The sequence below is a fragment of the Triticum aestivum genome, chromosome 6A (assembly GCF_018294505.1).
Source record: "Triticum aestivum cultivar Chinese Spring chromosome 6A, IWGSC CS RefSeq v2.1, whole genome shotgun sequence".
NCBI lineage: Eukaryota > Viridiplantae > Streptophyta > Magnoliopsida > Poales > Poaceae > Triticum > Triticum aestivum.
The window spans coordinates 300,289,751-300,303,092 of NC_057809.1; the positions used below are offsets into that span (position 1 = coordinate 300,289,751).

Sequence of the window (13,342 nt, forward strand, 5' to 3'; positions counted from 1 at the left end):
ACAACCCCAGTCCTCACAACCTTATCCAGGACCCTACCGCCAGACATCCCGACGGTATATTGCAATAGCCTGGCGGTAGGTCCCTTCATTATGTGTCCACGGCCGTTGCCTGGCAAACGACGTCAAGAAACCTACCGCCAGAAAGGGCGATGGTAGCATGTAGAACACTACCGCCAGGTCCTCTAGCGGTAGTAAAAGAGTTAAATCTCGAAATTTCTCGAGACCATACACAAAAAGGTCAAACATCTGGAAGGCATATTGGAGGCGCGGAGATGCTTTTATAGGTTACAAAACAGAGCTCGGGACGGACCCGTTTTCGGCTTTGAACCCAGCCAAAAGGACCCCACCGGCCAGCGCCCCGTTCTGACCCCATCTCGTCCCCACTTCCACCCCCACCACTCCCACCATTTTCTCCGCCCCGCGTCACCTCCTCGCATCGTCGTCCTCCTCGCCACGGCGCGCCTCCTCTGGCTTTCCCGGAACCCTAGCCCCTTCGGTCCCGTCCATGAGATTTTCCCCGCCGGGCGTGCGGAGGCAACGGGTTCGCGCGCGTGCTGTCGCCTTAGTGCCCCCACCCCACCTCGCGCCCCGGACCCGGTCGTCGGCCGCCCCTCGACTTCGGCGATGTTCGAGGGCCACGTATGATCTCGATCTCTCTCCCTGTCCCGCTTCCCTCGTTTCTCTTCCGTCTTCGATTAGGACGAGGTTACGCACCATGCATGATCGAGCGGCAATTGGGTGCGTGCGTGTGCGTGCGTGCGTGTGTGTGTGTGTGTGTGTGTGTGGATTCCCACTGCAGCGGTGGTCATGTGCGATCGCGCTGCAGGTTTCGAGTAGTCGGACGCTGCGCAGTTGGTGCGGAACTATGGGGATTTCGGGTTGGTCTTGATGGGTTGCACGTTGTGTCCTTGGTGATCGGGACAGAGTTTGCGGTGACGGGGCAGGGGGGCCATATTTTTCCAAAAAATATTTCGTAGTTTTTGTCTGCTTAAGTTCCCATGGTGGAGATGCATTGCACTTATGTTGAACAAATCGATCGGATTGTCAGTTTGCCTGGCGCATTGTATCTCAAGTTATGGATGAAGAGTTTATAGTTATGGATTGATCGTACAACAGGGTGTTACATATGCTTAGCCTGTCTGTAATAAGTATAGTCACGAGTGTCACTTGAGCACCAGTACTTTTGTGGTCAAAGCTATGTTCTGGGCAATCATATTCTAAGTCTGCAACCATTCATTCTCCAAGGTTGCTCAGTGTCTTGACTTCTGCAACACTATGATATATAGTAGTAAACTAATAAACATTAGCAGTGCCAGTAAGAAAGTTATGCGGTGCTACAACCAGTTCTTGTCATGATCATCAGTTCTGCGAACCAGGCTAAATGGTTACAGACAATGGATAATATTCAATAAGGGAGAGAAAAATAACATACCAGCAATTTTAACCTGTCACATTGATGAGTGTCAGGACGTCCTGCTGATTCTGGAAATAGTCCACAGCTATTTGAAGCCCACCTGGCATATGTCGTAATTAATGAGATATATTGATGAATACAATCTTATTAAGTCCTTGCATAATTTTGTAACATTCCAAGTTTTTATCTGCCCTTTTGACGTATGACAAATATGCAAAGTAGCAGATTAGCACAACCATATCAATCCTGAATTTCTAAACCATTACTATTTTCTTATTCACTGAGTTTCATCCTTATATTAGTACTTAAAATTCTGAGGCATGAAGGAATTATATATTTTTAATTGCAGGTGCTGTTTTTGCTTCGCAAATATTTGGGTGAATATGTTGAAGGACTTTCTGTTGAAGCGCTTAGAATAAGTGTGTGGAAAGGTATATTTTTCTGACCATCTTTTTTGTTGTCTTTACCATCATCACTTGCTTGAATGAACTGCAGTTCTGATGTCTTTTGACTATTTCTTAGAATCTTACGTATGATGTTAGTTTTACCTTACTTACCGAATTCTCTGGTAGTGGCTTCGTATTCAGATCTAGATTGTTTGAGCTAGATTGGGGCTTGAATTCGCTCAGTTTGTTCGCCGAATTACGAACTCAAACAAACCTGATCAGAGCACAGCCACTGGCCAGTCTACACACAAATTGGGAGAGAAGTGACGTCTAACAGAGTTCTACGGTTGTACCTATGATGAGGGCCTATCGTGAGGGAAAGCTAACAGTAGCTTGACACTGGCGTCCAACGCCTGCCATGTCACGATGGGAACCTTACAGGGTCAGCTGGTGCGACCTGGCTGCATGCTTGGAGGACAGTCTCCTCCCCTCTGTGTGCCCGTGGGCTATCCTACACCAGGTGCACAAGTGGATACGTGTTCGGAGAGCTCTGCCATGGTGGATCTGGGGAGATGTTGGAGCAATACGAGTAGCTCTTTGAGGAATATGAGAGAAAGATGAGCAGCTCATGGAAAAGATGGCCTCCTGGGAAGCTGTGAGCAATGGTTTTTGGAGGCAGCATTAAGCTTTCGTGGATGTGTGAGGCACACATTTGGACTTTTGAGCATCAGTTTGGAATTTGTGATGTTTCAGTGGCTATTTCCTTCCTAATCATTTTGGAATTTGTTCCTGTAATCAATCTGCAGAACATGATGGGTCATGTGCTTTGCATTTTACCTGTCCAGTCCATAAAAAGTAAACCTTCTTTGCATTGGGGCAATTAGCAGCAGAAAAAAAGGGCAGCCCGGTGCACGTAGCTCCCGCTTCCCAGGGTCTGAGGAAGGGTCCGACCACTTTGGGGTCTTCTGTATGCAGCCTTCCCGGACTCGTACCCGTGACCTCATGGTCACAAGGCAACAGCTTGACCGCTGCTCCAAGGGTCCCCTTTGGCAATTAGCAACAGAAATGATGGAAAATTTAATCAACTAAATACACAAACATAGATTTACACATTGGGAACAATGATTGCTACTTGGAGTTTGCGAATCAGATTCATTGACATGAATCAGTCATCAGATTAACGAACCAGAAATGTATACCCCCCATCAAACTTGATTCACAAGTGGTGAATCGCGAACTGAATGAACAGCAGATCTTGCAACTATGATTCTTACATTGTACTTATAACCGTTGCAGTTGTGCTAATGCTTAAAATAACACCTATTCTTGTAATGCCAGTTGTATGTGATATCCTAGCACATCATCCTAAGGAGTAGTTTGTTATTGCAGTGCTAGGGCTCAGTAATCATAGAGAAAGCCGACTTCTTGTAAAGTATATCTCTTACATCTCCCAAGTGGAAAGCTGACAATCATTTAGCATGAAAAATACTAAAATAGCATGTGCAAGTGTTTTTGGGAAGCCATTGCAATGCCAAAATTACAGCCTAAGTCTAATTGAACAAAACAGTTGATAAAGTCAAGAGGCTGATGCTTCCCTACTCTGTTCAAAGAACACCCCACAAACACAACTTTCTGTGAACTAGGTATTTGCCAGTGCGTTGCTACGGGGTATAAATATTCTAGTCCATTAGCCCATAATTCTGTATTATATGATTGTGTAAATCAATATTTATCAAATTCTGTCATGTTTTTTAATCACTTATTGACTTGCCAAAGAAAATATAGTTTATTTGGTAAGTCAATAAAAGATGAGACAATTAAAGCGGTTTTCAAGGAATGATCATCAGAAAAAATATGGAATGTTGGACGAAGCACCCCGCCTGGCAGGAAAAGGAACACTATTCTTTTTTTAATTTAATAATAAAACAATGCCCATGTGTTGCAAAGGGATATAAATATTATAGTACGTTAGCTTGTGATTTACCTGCCCATATTAATGTGATTGTGTAAATAACTGTTTATCAAATCCTACCCGTGATTTACCTCATGTTCTGGTGAGAAGTTTGGTAACTAAATTAAAGTGGAATTGGTTCAGAAGGTAAGTACATTAAGGTGATTGATTGTCATATGGGCAAGGTTGGATGAAGAAGTGGTGGGAATAAAGGTGAAACGGGAACCTTACATTCTCTTTAAGTAGTAGAGAAATAATAGGACAATGCCCGTGTGTTGCAATGGGATATACATATTCTAGTACCTTAACTTGCGATTACCTGCCTATATTAATGTGATTGCGTAAATAAATGTTTATCAAATCCTGTCCGTGATTTACCTTATGTTTTGATGAGAAGTTTGATAAGTAAATTAAAGTGGAATTGGTTCAGAAGGTAAGTAAATTAAGGTGATTGATTATCATATGGGGAAGGTTGGACGAGGAGGTGGTGGGAAGAAAGGTGAAATGGGAACCTTACATTCTTTTTAAGAAGTAGAGATATGCCTTCCAAAGCTTTGCTTTTGGCATCTGGATGTAAACAGTCGCTGAGGCAGTGCGACCAACCATTGGTAGCTCGTAGGTGTTGCAAAGCAGCACCCGTGTGAGCCCTTTGCTTTTCAGTCTAGTGTAGCTGGCCTTTGAGAGGTGTTGCATGCAGTTTATGCTGACACAATGTGATCAAGCTGCAACAGTTTGGCACATCAGAATCTGTAGGGGGTGCAATCACCATTTAATGACAATATTTGTGGTGTACATGATCCACGGTGCATGGTATCCTGCTTCAGAAATGCACAGTTGCCTGTAGCTTTCTACTATGGACACATGACATATAAGTTATCTTGTAGTTCATTATGCTATCATTTGTGTTGGAAATTTCAGCACATAACTGTGCCGTTGCACTACTGCTCTATGCATTGCTGTATTTACTCTGCTTGGATTTCTCTTTGAATAGGCGATGTCGTCCTTAAAGACTTGAAACTGAAGGCTGAAGCACTCAATTCTCTTCAGCTTCCAGTAACAGTGAAAGCTGGGTTTGTTGGCACCATAACATTGAAGGTATGTCTCTTGTTCCTTTTTGTTTATGAACTTGATTATTTTTGGGTAGAATGTTGTAGCACATTCGTACATTACATTACACATCTAATGTTTTCTTAAGCTATTGTGTCACAGTATTGTTACTCGAGCGTATCATATATTTTAGCACCTTATATATATTGGATAACTTGGCTCTTCAACAAAACCGTTTTTACTCCCCGCAAAAAATATGTTTATGAAATGTAAAATTATCTTCCGTGTCTGTCTAAGGTCAGAATGTATTATAGCAATCTCCCTGCTCATTCTCTCGAATGCATCACACCTAGCTAGTTGCTTAGTGTTTGACTAGTTCTACAGTCAGCAACTTTTTGTACTCCGTCCAGGTGCATAGGGCGCCTAAGGAAGGGCAGCGCAATCTAGGTGCGTGTAGATTGGACGCCGTGAAATTCTCAAACCATGAAGAAAGCCAATCATCACGCGATTCTCTCCCTATAGTTAATCTCATATTAATTGCTGTGATGGTTGGACACCTATGTACTGGCTCACCACCCGTTTCTCCCTATTCTTCCAATCCTCTATGCATGCATGCAACAAGAATTAAATGCTAGAGGCAGATGATTGTCTTGTACGTGGAAAGGGGGGAGAGGGAAACTGAAAACGCTTCGTGTGGTGAGGAATGCATGTGAGCAATTAGTGCTAACAAACAAAAGGCGACTAATATATCTGGAATATTTGATTTTCGTAGGGCACCCTATGCACCTGGGCGGAGGGAGTGCATAGTTGAAATGTGTCCAAGAACTTGATGAAGTATATGTGGATTGCTCAACCTTCTCCATTAGTTTAGACTTTTGGTTCTACTGCTGGTGCATGAAACTAAATATGTATCAGAGCCAAGAGGTCTTGGGTTCAAGTCTTGGCTTTCGCAAATAATATAAAGAAATTGCTTGCCCTCTTTTTGTCCATGTTTAGGCCTTATCTAGCCACATGTGAGATGGAGTGTTGAATTATATGCAGATTGTCCAACCTTCTCCATTAGTTGGACTTTTGGTTCTACTGGTTGGTGCATGAATCTTAATAAAATAAGTACTCCCTCTGTTCTGTTTTTGTTATTGCCATTTGTATACCTGATTTGTACTACCGTAGTTCTTCCTCCGCAACAAGAAAAACGGGACAGAGGGAGTATATTTCTTTGGCATGAAGGTGCAGTGGCTGAGTGGTTGCTACAGGCTTTCAACTTATCAGTTGTGCAAACCGCTGTGCTAGGGTGTTTGTGTTCCATGTGTTGTGTGTATCGTCTGATCTTCAATCATAGCTCTTGTTGCCCAACTATGGAGCATCTCCTGTCATATGTCTCAGTTGTTCATGCAAAATGTGATTTCTGATAGGTTCCATGGAAAAGCTTGGGTAAAGAACCAGTTATTGTTCTTATTGATCGTCTATTCATTCTTGCTCATCCTGCTCCTGATGGGCAAACTCTGAAGGTATTTTAAATTATATTGGCTGCAACCTTTTTATGCATGTCATTTTCTCATTGTTCCTTTATCTGAGTATATATTTGTGGTGGTTCTCTTTCTTTCATTAGGAAGAAGACAGAGAAAAGCTTTTTGAAGCCAAGCTTCAGCAGATTGAGGTTTGTTTCATTTTTCAACTTGCTAGTTCTCTTCTCCCGACACTCAAGACAATTATCTGTCAATTATACACCTGTACTCATATAAAGTTAACAAGGCAGTTCAAGACATGCTCCAGTTTCTCTTAGTTAAGATTTGAATTTTTTGCCTAAGTAAGAATGTGTGCTACCAGGCCTCTCATCTGATTTAGGTTGCCTATCTGTAGGATTTGGTCATGGTGATACGCTCCTAGTTTCTAATTTATGTCTTTATTAAGTTGTAGGGTATGTCTTTGCCATCTTCAGTTCCATGTGTATGTTACTTTCGATTTTATTCCATTCAATAAGACCGTAATGCTCCCGAGGAAAAAATGCCATAACGAGCACCCGTCCGTAGTTGTAGAACAGGAGAACCAGAATTAGCTGTGAAGTACATATTATTGAGACCAGAATTATAGGGTCAATATTTGGAGATCATAGTTTTAGACAAACAAGAATATGTTAATAAATGCAATCTCATGTAATCAACATGGATGGAGGAAACAAATTGCACGGATATAGTGTATCTGTGTGGTTGTGGATGTTGCAATACTTGCTTTTAGTTGTGTTTTGTTTTTGGGAGTTGCTATATGTTTGTCGGATCACCTTTTTTTGAGCATGGATGCACCCAAGCTTCTAAGGCCTTGTACAATGCAGATGCCAGTCCGCCGGTGCTAGTTGTGCTGCTTCTCGGTAATTTTGTTGCTCCACAACGTAGAGTGCTTGGTGTGGGGTGCTAGCTGTGCTCTTCTTTTCCCTCCGCCGATGGATGCACTGATTTGAAGGGAGCAGTTATTATGCAAGCACCGGGCTGGCACCGAAGCAAAAGTTTGCTTCCGCCTCCTTTCTAAGCACCCGTGTAATCCAGTCTCAAGGAAAAAAACCAGGTTTTTTTCTCAGGCAGCTGTCTAAGCACCTGCCGTTGTACAGGGCCTAAGGAAACTTGGTCCCCCGCCAATCCCCTTGAAAGCACACCATAATCCTTTAAGTTGTGGCCTATTGAAACTAATCCCAGGTTATGGTGAATCGAGGTCCGCGAGCTGGCAACCATGAGCCAACTATCAACTATGCTACTTACCCAGTGATGAGATAATGGGAACTGTTCCGGATCGAAAAAATTGGTTTTGAAGCAACATACATTATGTGAACTTATTGATGTTTTTCTTTCATTTTCTCTGCTGGTTTCTTGCATTCACGCATTTTTTGGACAATTTTTCTGCTGGTTTCTTGCATTCCTAAAGATTATAGCATAATAAGCTTCATGCGAGCAATTCAAATTCTAATGGATTTATCCGCAGGCTGCAGAGACAGCAACTCTTGAAGCGACAAGTAGGAGCTCAAAAGGAGGACCTGTAAGATCTCTTGTGCTTTTAACATGTCTGTTACTTTTATGTTTATTGAATCGGGAGATGGGTACCTACAGACAGCAGCCTCGCTTCCTGTCTTGTTTCCTGCGTGAGTGTGTGTCTCAGATGTAGCGGCTCACACGGGAGAAGGGAAGAGGGGCTCCTCTTCTAGGTCAGCACCTCTCATGGGCTTGGGCCCAAGAGACAGATCTTGATGGGCTAGGGCCCATACCGGTTCAACACCCCCCTCAAGATGGGTGGTAGATATCTATCATCCCCATCTTGTCACACGCCAAGTTACAGTCCTTTGTTCCCAGTCCCTTTGTCAAGCAATCTGCAAACTGCTGCCCAGAGCTGACATGAGTAAGGCTGATGATCCCAGCATCTAGTTTCTCTTTAATGAAGAAGCGATCAATTTCCACATGCTTCGTCCTATCATGTTGAACTGGGTTATTAGCAATGGCTATAGCTGACTGATTGTCACACCACACTCTTAGGGGTCCCTTCCTCAAAAGTTTCAACTCGCATAGTAGGTGCTTCACCCAGAGCATATCACACAACCCTTGAGATAATGCTCTATATTCAGCTTCTGCTGTTGATCTAGACACAACAGTCTGTTTCTTGCTTCTCCATGACACCAAATTTCCTCCCACAAACACACAGTAGCCTGAAGTTGATCGTCTATCATCTTGACAGCTAGCCCAATCAGAGTCACTATAGCCATCCACCTCAAGATGTCCACTCTTCGCAAACCACAACCCTTTACCCGGAGTCCCCTTCAAGTATCTCAGGATTCTGTGAACAATATTAAGATGCCCACTCCTTGGTTCATGCATGTATCTGCTCACCACCCCCACGGCATACGTAATGTCAGGCCTGGTATGACACAAGTACAATAACCTTCCAACCAGCTTCTGATAATCTTCCTTATTCACTAGCTCACCTGATTGTGCTGTTATTTGATGATTTTGTTCAATCGGAGTAGGGGCTGCACGACATCCCATCATGCCCATGTCACTCAAAAGATCCAAGGTGTATTTTCGTTGGCACAAAGATATTCCCTTCTCTGTCCGAGCCACTTCTATGCCAAGGAAGTACTTTAGATTTCCCAAGTCTTTTACCTCAAACTCCTTGCTCAGACACCCCTTCACTCTCTTTATTTCCTCCTCATCATCTCCGGTGATGATGATATCATCAACATACACTGCAACAATGGTGATCTTCTTATCAATGTGTCTATAAAACACCGTGTGATCACCATTACATTGGCCATACCCCATATTCCAAACAGCTCGTCTGAACCTATCAAACCATGCCCTCGGCGATTGCTTCAGACCATACAAGGATTTCTTCAGCCTGCATACCTTCCCCGTAGTCTGTTCTGTGCCAAAACCAGGCGGTATCTCCATGTATACCTCTTCTTTCAAGTCACCATGTAAGAAGGCATTCTTGACATCTAACTGGTGCAATTTCCACCCAAAGTTTGCAGCACACGAGACCAATACCCGTACCGTGTTCATCTTTGCAACTGGAGCAAATGTCTCATCATAGTCAATTCCATAAGTTTGACTATATCCTCTGGCGACCAATCTAGCCTTATACCGTTCCACCTTGCCCTCAGGATTCTGCTTCACAGTAAAAATCCACTTGCAACTCACTGCTTTCTTTCCTGCCGGCAATGTGGTTAGCACCCATGTCTTGTTTTTTTTCAATGCTTCTAACTCCTCTATCATCGATTCACGCCACTTCGGATCTTGCTTTGCAGCCTTCCAATCCTTAGGGATAGACACAGTTTGCAGAGAGGCAACAAACGCCTTATATGAAGGTGACAAAGCCTTGTAAGACACAAAATTGCCAATATCAAGGTCATCACAAGCATCGTCCTTTGGCAGAGCCTTCCTTGCTACCTCACCCTTCCTTGCCGCTTCACGTGTAGGTTTTCGCAACGCAATGGGCAGCTCCACTGTGTCAGATGAGCTTGCCTCACTGCCTTGCTGCTCCCCCTGCACTCTTGCCTCACTGCCTTGCTGCTCCCCCTGCACTCTTGCCTCCCTGCCTTGCTGCTCCCCCTGCACTTGTGGTTGCCGTTGAGAGTACACCAGGGTATTCGTCTGCCATCGATCCCGAACAGGAACCTGGAGAGCACCAATCTTAAGTGTATCGACAGTTGGCTCGACATGAGCGTGCACATCATCATCAGTGATGGTACTAACCGGAATTGTACCCACTATTGGTTGAACTTGAGCGTGCACATCATTATCAGCGTTAATGTCCACAGAATCCCCGTGAGTATGAGACACATCCTTCTCCCCCTCTTGACCATCATGCACAGGGTGTAGGTGGTCAAGCTCTGCAGACAGCAGATTGAGATCAGTCGGCTCACCATAGAATGGCTCAGACTCCCTGAACGTAACGTCCATACTTACAAACCTGCGTTTTTCAGAGGGACACCAACATTTATACCCCTGCTGACTAGACGAGTATCCCCAAAAAAACACACTTCACTGCCCGAGGATCAAGCTTGCCAACAGATGGTCGGTGATCACGAACAAAGCAGGTACTGCCAAACAACTTTGGCGGAACAACAAACTTATTATCTCCAACGATCAACTCAGACGGAGATTTCATGCCAAGTATCCTGGAAGGTGTCCGGTTGATCAAGTATGTGGCTGTCATAACTGCATCATCCCACAAGAACTTAGGCACATTCATGGTAAACATCAACGACCGAGCAACCTCAAGAACATGACGATTCTTTCGTTCGGCCACTCCATTCTGAGGGGGGGTGTCCGGACATGAAGTTTGATGAAGAATCCCATGGTCAGCCATGAAAGCCCCAAAAATGTTGTTCACATACTCCGTTCCATTGTCCGTCCTGAGCACCTTGACCTGTACCTGAAACTGGTTCTTTACAAGAGCATGGAAGTTCTGAAAACAGCTAAACACCTCATCCTTGTGACGCATCAAGTAAATCCAAGTCATGCGAGAATAGCAGTCAATAAAGGTAGCAAAATACTTCTTCCCATTCATTGACACCACTGGGCTAGTCCATACATCCGAATGAATAAGCATAAAGGAGATATGCTCCTGAGTCCCTTACTCACATATGAGGCCAGTGTGTGTTTTGCATATTCACAAGCATCACATGTCAGCTTGCCTTTGCCTATTCCACACATAACATCCGGAAATATTCTACTCATCTTATCAAAAGATACATGCCCCATCCTACAGTGATGGATCATCGCCTGCTTCTCCTTATCCTCTATGGTCGCAGCACACACCAAGTCCGGCTGCACCTCCTGGTCCATGTACCAGAGCCCCCTACGCCTGGTGCCAGTCCCAACCGTCTGGCTCGTCTGTCGCACCTGAATCAAGCAACCAAACTTGTCAAGGATCACACGACAGTCCATTTGATCAATGAGTGCACTGAAAGAGACCAAATTGACAGGAAAGGCTGGCACATGTAAAACTGACGATAGGTTAATGGTCGGAGTACACTTGACTGTACCAACCCCTATGACTGGTTGTTTTGTGCCATCAGCCGTTTGTATAGTGCCCGTGTGAGAGGGAGGATGCTTAGTGTAAGACTCGAACACACAGGAGTTACTAGCAACATGCTTAGATGCTCCAGAGTCAAGAACCCACTCTGGAGCACTCTCATTAGTAGCAAGAGATGCTCTTTCCGGATTACCTTCATCAGTGGAGGCCCAGTGAGCAAAGTCTCCATAGACAACATCATCTACATCTTTGCCTTTGGACGTCCCAGTGTCTCCTGCAACGGCCATGTGAGCCCTCTGACCCCCTGAGTGTCCTGAGTAGCCACCTCTGCCTCTAGAAGCCTGGCCCCATGAGGTCTCTGAGTATCCACCTCTGCCTCTAGCACTTCTACCTCTGCCTGTTCCCCCTCTGTTATATCCCCTGCCTCTGCCACGAGTTGGACATTCTCTCTTCCAGTGACCTACCACGAGTTCTGCCACGTATGTCATCACTGACATGCCATCATCTTGGCGCAGCAACCTAATCTTGTCCTCAATCTGAGCAATGAGCATGACATTGCCCTTGCCAGAGTATTGAGTGGACAGAATCTTCCATATCTCAGCAGGTGAGGATAGCCCCTCCTGGACCAGCTCAAATAATTTGTTGCCCCCTCTAGCTTCATGTCCAGGAGCGACATTTCAAGCTTTTGAGCCACTTCCTGTCGAGGAACGATGGCCCCAGAGTTGGACTCCGCGAGGATCTTAGCGAGCTTCTCCAAAGCCTCGGCAAGACCAGTTGGTTCAGCCATCGTTTGACAGGATAAGCAGCAACAGCAAAACTCAGCCTCAGAGAGTCTTCTTTCCCAAGCAGCACCACCACCACCACCACAACACCAAGCTCACAACAGCAAGTCCACAGAGAAAAAAAAATCTCTGTAAAGCACACAAGCGGTCCAGCCCAGCCTCTTCCTGTTCCAGAACGAGCAGTCCAGCAGGCTGCACTTCTTTCTTCCTCTGCCGCAGCACCAAGAACCAGCCGCACAAGCACCAGCAGCTCAGCAAGCTTCCAGGAACAACACAAGGCAGCAGCAGCAGCTGCAGTTCCTCTTCTGTTCAGCAGCACCAACAGCAGCAGCTCCCCGCCGCAGCCTGACTCGCACACAGCCCAAATCCGCCGCTGCCTTCTTCCTCCTCCTCTTCTTGCCGCAGCCGCCTGCACAGCCCGCAGCAGCCCTCCTCGGCCGCCCCCTTTGCAGCTAACCACCCCAGGGACGCGAAGCAGGACAAGAGGAAGCAGCACCTTCCCGGCCGCGTCGCAGCTCCTCGAGCCCAGCCGCGCCGCCGCCGCACGCACCACAGCAGACCCGCCGCCTCGCGCACGCACGCAGCCTCCTTTCTCGCCTGACCCTGCTAGGCCCCACCGCCGCCTCTCCGGCGAGGGACTACGCCGTCACCGTCGTCGCCTGGCTCGATACCATGTTGAATCGGGAGATGGGTACCTACAGACAGCAGCCTCGCTTCCTGTCTTGTTTCCTGCGTGAGTGTGTGTCTCAGATGTAGCGGCTCACACGGGAGAAGGGAAGAGGGGCTCCTCTTCTAGGTCAGCACCTCTCATGGGCTTGGGCCCAAGAGACAGATCTTGATGGGCTAGGGCCCATACCTGTTCAACAATGTTACACAAGAGATGTTCTCTAATAGCGAACGGTTACAACAATTTGCAATAAATCATATTAGTGTAACATCTTGAAGCATATTGTCACCCCAGTTTTAGATGTCGAGGATGGATGTTTTTTTTCCTTCTCACAGTTGGAACGTTGCATCAGAGTGTATGATCGGTATGAGGACTTTATATAATAGTTCTTTCTCTGGAGGTGTTGCATCGGTCGGAGCATCTTATCTCAATGGACTATGTGCTAAGTCTGTCAATGACTTGCCGGCAGGCGACTGCACGACCACCTAATAACATTTAGATCATGAAAGGACGCCATTTTAGAGAATAGAAGTGTTGCCGATTTGTTTGTTACATTTTTCTCTTGAACATGAAATGCGA

The 13,342-nt window shown here is 45.5% G+C and overlaps 1 protein-coding gene across 1 annotated transcript in view; it reads left to right on the plus strand.

Moving 5' to 3' along the window:
- Window positions 1-356: 356 nt before the first annotated feature.
- The window catches only part of LOC123127457 (uncharacterized), a 93,645-nt gene continuing 80,659 nt past the window's right edge, over window positions 357-13,342 (plus strand). Inside the window, exons 1-6 of the mRNA XM_044547178.1 lie at window positions 357-639; window positions 1,764-1,845; window positions 4,743-4,846; window positions 6,211-6,306; window positions 6,408-6,455; window positions 7,769-7,822. Of these exons, the coding sequence (XP_044403113.1) occupies window positions 625-639; window positions 1,764-1,845; window positions 4,743-4,846; window positions 6,211-6,306; window positions 6,408-6,455; window positions 7,769-7,822 (399 nt within the window). The 5' untranslated portion in view covers window positions 357-624. The remainder of the gene's footprint in view (window positions 640-1,763; window positions 1,846-4,742; window positions 4,847-6,210; window positions 6,307-6,407; window positions 6,456-7,768; window positions 7,823-13,342) is intronic.